At 47.7% G+C, this 8580-nt stretch overlaps 1 protein-coding gene across 1 annotated transcript in view; it reads right to left on the reverse strand.

Moving 5' to 3' along the window:
* Positions 1 to 1697: 1697 nt before the first annotated feature.
* The window catches only part of LOC119599467 (sex determination protein fruitless-like), a 42672-nt gene continuing 35789 nt past the window's right edge, over positions 1698 to 8580 (reverse strand). Inside the window, 6 exon segments of the mRNA XM_037949256.1 lie at positions 1698 to 3374; positions 4939 to 5127; positions 5336 to 5826; positions 6056 to 6158; positions 6161 to 6584; positions 7867 to 8084. Of these exon segments, the coding sequence (XP_037805184.1) occupies positions 3133 to 3374; positions 4939 to 5127; positions 5336 to 5826; positions 6056 to 6158; positions 6161 to 6584; positions 7867 to 8084 (1667 nt within the window). The 3' untranslated portion in view covers positions 1698 to 3132.

An 8580-nucleotide genomic window follows, 5' to 3' on the forward strand; every position in this document is an offset into this window, starting at 1 on the left:
TAAATCCATTTTAAAAATCGCATCAAAATGAACGAACTGCACTTTTTCTCCCTCCTTTCTTTTCTTCATTCTTTTTCTCTTCCTTTCATTCTCTTCTTCCTTCTCTTTCGTTTGCATCGTCTCCGAGACCATGGCAACAGCTTCTCCCCCCTCCCTCCCTCCCTCCCCCTCCCCTTTCCCTTCCCTTTCCCCTTCCTATATCCCTACCCCCCCCTCCCTCACACCTACACCCCCTTAAGCAAAAGGAGGTGAGGGGGAGTGAGAGGAGGGGAGGGAGGGGGAAGAGGGGGAAGAGCGGGGGAGCGGGGGAAAGGAGATAAAAAGAGGGGGGAGAGAAACTGCGTCCCATACATTTCCCTAATCATGGTGGGGGTCTTTTCGCGGCCCAGGTGGGACCCCCTGGGCACTCATGCTTTCCCAAGCTCGCTGGAATGTGATTGAAAAAGAAAAAAAACAAACCAACAAACAAACACTGCATTATGAGCTGTCTTTAAAGAGGCAGTGACGGGGATAAAAATAAAAATTAAAAGAAAATGTTATATTTAGGTAGACTCTTGAGTTGGGGTCGGGGGGGGGGGGGCGTAATAACGATAATGAGGGTGATAATAATAATGGCGATGATTATGGAGATAATGGTGATGATAAAATAATAACGATAAGGAGAGAAAGAGTTAGGAAATAAAAAAGAACTGATGTATCTCTTTTGGTCATGAACATTGGCTGTCCTGAGATAATAATGCTGATTAAAAAAATAATAATAATAAAATAAAATAACATTCAAAAGTAGATGGAGAAAGAGGGGGAGGAGGAGGAGGAGGAGGAGGAGGAGGAGGAGGAGGAGGAGGAGGAGAAGAAGAAGAAGAAGAAGAAGAAGAAGAAGAAGAAGAAGAAGAAGAAGAAGAAGAAGAAGAAGAAGAAGAAAGAGGAGAGGAGAAACTAAAAACAAGATAATAGGCTGGCGCATGATAACTTGATAATAAAGAATAACAAAAAAAAAAAAAAAAAGTGTAAAGGAAATGAAAAAGAAAGATGTGTTCATGTGCGCTGTGAAGTGAATATTGAATGGTCAACGATATATATCTTTTCTAAGATCGAAAAAAAATTGTGAGTGAGCGGAGGGGGCGAGAGAGGGCGGAGTTTTCGAGGGGGGGGGGGGTAAAAATGTATTCAGAGCACCCTTATCACCGAAATCGTTGGATGGGTCAGTGTCATGCATCCTCTTCTTTGAGCAACGTCAAACTACTACACGGAGAAAAATAGATATATATATATAGATTTATGTATATCAACTAGGAAATGCAACGCTGATTGATTTCTTCCTCGAAGAAAAAAAGAAAGAAAATGTTTCGTTAAATCTCTCCTTTCTCTCTTGTTGTCATTCAAAAAAGACATCGAAATCTCGTTCTTGCATTCCTTCTTTGTTTCACTTTACTCAACTACGCCATTTTACTCTTTTTTTTTTACGAACTACGCTGAAAGAAGGAGCAAAGGGGGAGAGGGGGAGGGGGGAAGGGGTATGGGTACACGTCTTTGTTTCCTGAGCTCGTTATGAGTTAGTTTGTTTTAATATTCTATTTTTCTTTCTCTCTAAATCCCTGAAAAAATCTTGATAGGCTGACGCGACGGACCATCATCACGATGTCCGTTCTTAAGGTATTTAACTGCTTCTTGACGCTTTCTTTCTTTCATTTTCTTCCTTTTCCAGATTGCTTTGGCTTCAACGGGACTGCGGGGCATCTACTCGGCAACACTAAATAAATATTCCGCAGCTTTTACATTATGACTAAGTACTGATTTATCCGTGAGCATTCAAGTCATACATTAGGCCTAGTTGACTAAGGTACACGTCAGCAATTCCAGATTCCGAGTCTAGAAAATATAGTTTCTGTAGTTTTGTACGTTTGACCTGGAAGATACTCCAACAGAGTCATGGGGTACTAAAATCTGCTATATCATGAGGCGTGTAGTAAGCTTCCTCCAGGAAAGGAAACTTCGCGTGAGCTAGCAAAGGTGCAATAACAACTAGAAGGATACGAAACATGAGGTAGATAAGACCGGGTGCTTGACCCAACGTGGATACCTGAGTAACTTGTTCTTATAATTCATGCAGGGTTTTCTTCTTTTTTTCTCTTTTTTTTTAGACATATATATATAGTATTTCGTCCCCTGCAATACCCAGGGCAGGGAGGTAAACCCATGAACACACAGACAACACATCTGCTGTACGAAAACGAAAATAAAAGAAAAAAAAAGGTGCTAAACTTGCCTTGCTTTCGCAGAGGAAGTTCGACGCCGCATTTGCAAAAGAGGAACATTGATAACCAGGTCCCTCCCTGCCCTCTTGGTTTCCCTGACACACTTCAGGGCTGAGGTCCTTGTGAGGGACCCCTGCTTCCCCGGCTCTGACCGCTCGTGCTTTGTTGGAGGGATAATGATGGCAGCTATAAAAATAATACTGTACATCTACAAACATCTTGTGCATGCTTGCTTTGTTGAGCATAAGGCACCCACACCAGAAATCATTCACTAGATTATGAACAGAAGAAACATACCTTCCCTTTCTTGGGTTCGTGATTAATCTTCTATAAAATATAACCATTTCAAATAAAACCTACAGTTAACAAGGTCCATAATACGACTCCACGCTTACACTATGGTATTGGGGTTATGATATTAGCACACTTGAAGCTACGAGAACACCGGCCATGGACCATACATAACACAGTTTAGCGTGCTTCACAAGCACAGCTAAAGACCCAAGCGCGAGTCCACAGTGTGACTATCACTAGCGTCGCCTACAGCATACCAACAACACTGGAGGCTGGCGAGCACCCGGGCGGTCCTTCGTCGTCGTCTGGTGCTCGGCCAGCTGTACACATGGATACCATCGGGGCCTCGGGGGCCGTTCTGTACACAGAGCACCAAGTATCACCCAGACTCTTCGCCGCGTCGCGTCACTCGGACTCTCGCCGCGGGCTCCCCCGACCCCGCCCCCCTCCTGCGCGGGGGGCAGCGGGCGTCGTCTGGCCGGTGGGGCGTCGGCGTGGACGGCGGGGAGCCCTGCGTCGTCGGCGCCGTCGTGGGCAGCGGCAGCCGGGGCAGGAGTCTGACGTGATCAGGGACGGACGGCCACTACTCCGGATACGGAGGGTACAGGGCGCGGCGCAGCTGGGCCGGAAGGGCCTCCGGGCGGGAGAAGTCCACGTTCTGGTGCTCGCGCGCTATGTGGCAGCGAACCGTGAACCAGCGGGTGAACCCGCGGTGGCAGATCGGGCACGGGATCCGCACGCCCTTGTGGAAACACCGGATGTGGGTCCGCAGGTTGTTCTGGTGGCGGTATGAGCGGGGGCAGTAAGGGCACTTCACCAACTCAGCTGGAAGGAACACAGAGAGAAATCAGTACTTTGCTTCCCTCACGTCACGAAAATAAAAAGTGAAGAAGCAAATGCATATGCAAACAAAATCCAGAAGAAAAAGGCAAAAACTCAACTGTACGAAAAGTGAAAGCAAACTCTACATAAAACCAAATAAAAGGCAGAAAGCAATAAAGAAACAGTAGCAAACTCAACGTTGGGTCTCCACTACGTACACTACACTACACTACAAGGGACGGGCCTCGTGCTACGGGCTGGATGAGGCGGGGGCGTCTGCCTTCCTATTGTTTGGAATGTTAAGTCTGTGCACGGTCCGCAGGTGCAAGTTTCTGCTGAAGTTGTGTTTGAAGGTGGAGCCGCAGAGGGCGCAGGTGAACACTCGCCGCCGCTGCGCGTGGTCGGTGCGGACGTGGCGCGCCAGCGAGCTCTGCACCGAGTACGACGCCCCGCACAACCCGCACACGTGCCGCCCGCGGGCGTGCTCGGACCAGTGGCTTCGTAGTTCCGCCAGGGACGCGTGGCCCTGCCCACAGGTGGAGCACACCCACCCTCCAGGGGGCGCGGGGGGTTCCTCGCCCCCCTCTAACAGGGGGGAGGGCGCCCCCCCTCTTGTATCCCCCTCGCCCCACACCACACACTCTGCAAGAAACAACACCACCAGTAAGCAGCCACCCGAGGCTTTAGTGCGTCAAGATGCCGCCCGCGCCCAAGCGCCGCCGCCCGCCCTGCCATGCGGCGGCCGGGGGCGTCGGCGGGGGCGGGGCACAGGTTAGACTGGTTCTCCGAGTACCTTGACCTGAGGCTCACAGGTCGCTCTTACTGTGGTGTTCTTTCTCGCCTTTTCATGCAACATGCAGCGCCATGCACCGGACAAGCCCAAAGCAAGTGCTCTCTAAGCAGGCAGATTAGAGGGTTGAAGCACAAGTCTCAGAGATAATATAAACTACATTCTATTCTCTATTCTCCTTTTTTTACAAACTTAAAATATGTGCATAAAATTATAATAAATCGGAACTAGAATCAGAAAAAATCTACAGAACTTTAAACAAATGCTAGAAAAGTAAATTATAATACAGTACTGTACAGAATCATAAAAGCTAAATCATGCATTCTAGTCATCACTAATTTCACTCACTACTCCTTTGCTAGCAATCAGATTTATCTAAAAAAGGAACTGGAAAATTTACCAAAAATAAAATAACAACAAAAGAAAATAATTTAAGATACTTCTAGAGAGATAAGTGCGGAGCAAAGCAGAGGCACAGAGAAAAAAAAAAAACAACAACAAAGCCTTAAAAACTACAGAAAACGCAAACAAACAGGAAAGAAGAAGGGGGGGGGACTAAAACAGGAAGAGAGATCACATAGGAAATAACTCTTTTTTTTTTTTGTCTCATTACCCCACTTCTTATCCCCCTCAGAAAAAAAAATGCAGGAATGAAAAAAAAGAATGCAAGAGTAAACAAAAAGGGAAAAAGGGAGGATGTCGAGGACCGACCCACAGGCCTCGCGTCCCTTTCCCTTCGTCAGGCACGTCGAGGGCCCTCTCGCCGACCGCGCCTACCTGTTGACGTGTTGCCTGACGAGGACGTGGACAGGTTCCTCTGACGGGAGCCGGTGGTGGTGATCTCCGAGGCGGTGGTGTCGCGGCCCGTGGTGGTGGTGGTGGTCGTGGTGGTGGTGTTGGTGTTGTCGTCGTCCTCGTCCACATCACCCTCGGGGGTCAGGAGCTCGGTCTTGCTGATCACGGAATCTGGTGGGAGAGGCGGTGGGGGGTGGTCAGGGGATTGGGAGGGGGTAAGCATAATAATGCTATTTAAAAGAAAAAAAATATCTACAACTAAGCTAAATGATATGTAGATAAGTAGAGGTTAAAGGGTCAGATACGTTAATCCGAACTAAATTCAACTCCTAGATTTGGTGAAGGAATAAAGGGGAGTCGAAGGCGGAAGGGCACTCACCTCCCGAGGGCGAGTGGTCGTCCTTGTCCTTGGGACTGAAGGACTTCTCGTCCTCCTGCCGCCGATCCGGGTCCTTCGCGCCCGTGCCGTTGTGGCTCTCGTTATGAATGGTCTTCTCCCCTTCCCTTTCCCTCTCTTTCTCCCTCTCCCTCTCCCTTTCGCGGTCTAATAATCGCTGGGTCTCCCTCTCCCGTTCCCTCTCCAGTTCTCTGTCTCTCTCTCTTTCTCTCTCGCGCTCTCTTTCCCTTTCGCGTTCTCTTTCCTTCTCCCGCTCTCTCTCCCTCTCCCTTTCTCTCTCCCTTTCCCTCTCCCGCTCCCGCTCCATGTCGAGGTCGGAGGCGCCCCGCGGAGGCCACACGGGCGGCGGGCGGTCCTTGTCGTCGTGGGCGTCGTAGTGGGACGCGGGCGCCAGTTTGTGGGCGTTTCTCTCCATCATCTTTTTGGAATCATGAAGGAGCGGCAGAGAAAAGGGCAGGCCGAAGGGAGGGACGCTGGCGACCAAGGAAGCAACAGGTTAATAGGGAGCCGGGAAAGTCTCAAACGTTGTTATTGGAACATTCAATATATCAACATCGTTAAAACTATCAGCCTTTTTTTATTCATTTATCTATTTAATTTTATCTATTTATTTATTTATTTTTTACCATATCTATTATACCACGATAATCACTCCAACCCAAAGCAAAGCGCGTCCGGGCATCGCCGGAGGCGGAGACTCACCCGAGCTGCTGCACCATCTTGGGGTCGGGCACCGGCGACTGCGGCGACGTGCGCGGCGGCAGGAGGCTGGAGCCCGCCGTGGGGTCGTACTGCGGGTGCGGGACCGAGGTCTCACCAGGCCGCTGGGGAAGAAGGGCGGCGCCGGGAGGGGCGGGCCGGGGCTCTTGGACGTCGGGCGGGACATGAGCGAGGACGTGTAGAGGAGGGAGCGCGCCGGCGTGAGCGAGGCGGCGGTGGGCAGCGGCGGCGCCGGAGGGGACGCCGGCCGCCGCGAGTAGCCGCTGGGGACCATGCTGAAGTGGGGGAGGTCGCGCAGGTCGCGCAGGTCGGGTCGGAGGCCATCCCTCGAGTTGGTCCCTCTGTGGTCGCGGACGTCGGGTCCCCCTGGCGGGAGGGCGGAGTCCCCGGGCGACTGCTTGGGCCTCTTGGCCGGGGGCGGCGTCGAGGACGAGCCGCCGTTGTCCCGGAGGCGCTCCTTCCCGCCGCCGTCGTCCTCCTCCTTGCTCGCCACGTCCGCCAGCCCCTTGATCTGCGGGCGCCGGCAACGGTTACAGCAACAACAGCAACAACGCCATTATCGTATCATCAATAAAAAGGATAATGATAATGATAACGACAATACATAAAACGAAAAATAACAACCATTAAGTGCGACAGGGGCACATTTCTAGCTTGAAGCTTCTATTCTGGTTGATTTATTCGAAGGCAAGGCTATTCCATTTGATTAGGAAGAAAGTACATTAGATAAATATTTAAAAAAATATTCACTAATAATAATACTGTTACTACTACTACATTTATTACTCTCATCAGGCATATTGCATTTACTACTTCAATTTCTGTTATTATAACTATTTTTTAGCCTATAATGCCCGCCTAACAGCCGCGCCTGCAACCCCGATGCAGTCAACTACTTCGAGTTCTTAATTGCTCTCTTACCACAACCTGCAACTACTAATTCTACTTCTACAACCACAATTATTTCTTCTACTACAACTTGACTGCAACACCTTTCTACAACTGCAACTACTCCTTCTTTTGCAACTACAACCACTTCTCCTCCTAAAACCACAAATACAACCATTCTCCCTTCTCCACTACAACTGAAGCTACTCTCTTTATGACTACAACTACAATCGCTGCTCCTTCTATCACGGCAACTAAAAAAAACTTCTGCCATTACTTCTGCTATAACCACCCTTTTAACAACTACAACTATTTCTACCACGACAACTGCACCCACTACAATCTCTTTCTACAATTACAACTGTTCGTCTAATACCATAACTACAACCACTTTTTATAACTGTAATGAATCCTTCACCCACTACACTGCAACCCCTTCGAATACTACAAGTACTCCCTCCACAACTGATTCTTCTCTCACCAAACTACAACCAATGCCCCTTCTCCCACCACAATTACAACCCTTCTACAACCAAAGATCACTCCCAGAATCACTTCTCTTTTAACCACCACACCTACAACCACATTTCCTACAACCCTTCCTACAACCCCATCTACAACCATTTCTACAACATCTACAACCATTTCTACAACATCTACAACCATTTCTACAACATATACAACCATTTCTACAACCACATCTCCTTCAAGCGTTTCTACAACCACATCTCCTACAACCACTTCTACAACCACGTCTCCTACAACCGCTTCTACAACCACATCTCCTACAACCACAACTGCCACCACCACAGCAACCCCCTCTACAACTCCTTCTACAACCATTTCTCCAACCACTTCTCCTACAACCACCACAGCCGCATCCCCTTCCCTTCCCGCGGCCTCACCTTCAGCGTCTCGGCCGTCTTGAGCAGCGAGGAGAGCTGGTCCTGCTCGATGTTGACCTCGCCACGGTACATGTAGTCGACCAGTGCCCTCAGGTCAGCGTAGCGCGTGCCGTCCATGATGATGACCGGCTGCTGCCCCTCCGGCGACGCCTGCAGGATGCGCTCGAAGTGGGCCGAGGATGCCAGGAGCACCAGTTTGTGGACCCGCAGGACCTGGCCTGAGGGAGGGGCAGAAGGCACTGTTATTTGGCATTCGTTTGAGGTGCGGGAATAACAATAATGATAAGAATAATGATAACAATATCGTCATTATCATTATTATAATTACTATTATTATTATTATTATTATTATTATTATTATTATTATTATTATTATTATTATTATTATTATCATTATTATTATTATTATTATTATTGTTGTTGTTGTTGTTGTTGTTGTTATTAGTATTATTATTATCATTATTAATATTATTATCATAACAAAAGTGATAATAATAATAATGATAATGATAATGATAATAATGATAATGATAATGATAATAATGATGATGATAATAATGGCAATGATGATTGTAATAATAATAATAGTTCTAATGATAATCATAATAATAATGATAATCGTAACAACAATAATAGTAATAATAATCGTATAACAATAATAATAGTAATAATGATGATAATAATGATAATAATAATAGTAATAATAATAATAGA

The sequence above is a fragment of the Penaeus monodon genome, chromosome 42, assembly GCF_015228065.2.
Source record: "Penaeus monodon isolate SGIC_2016 chromosome 42, NSTDA_Pmon_1, whole genome shotgun sequence".
Taxonomy (NCBI): domain Eukaryota; kingdom Metazoa; phylum Arthropoda; class Malacostraca; order Decapoda; family Penaeidae; genus Penaeus; species Penaeus monodon.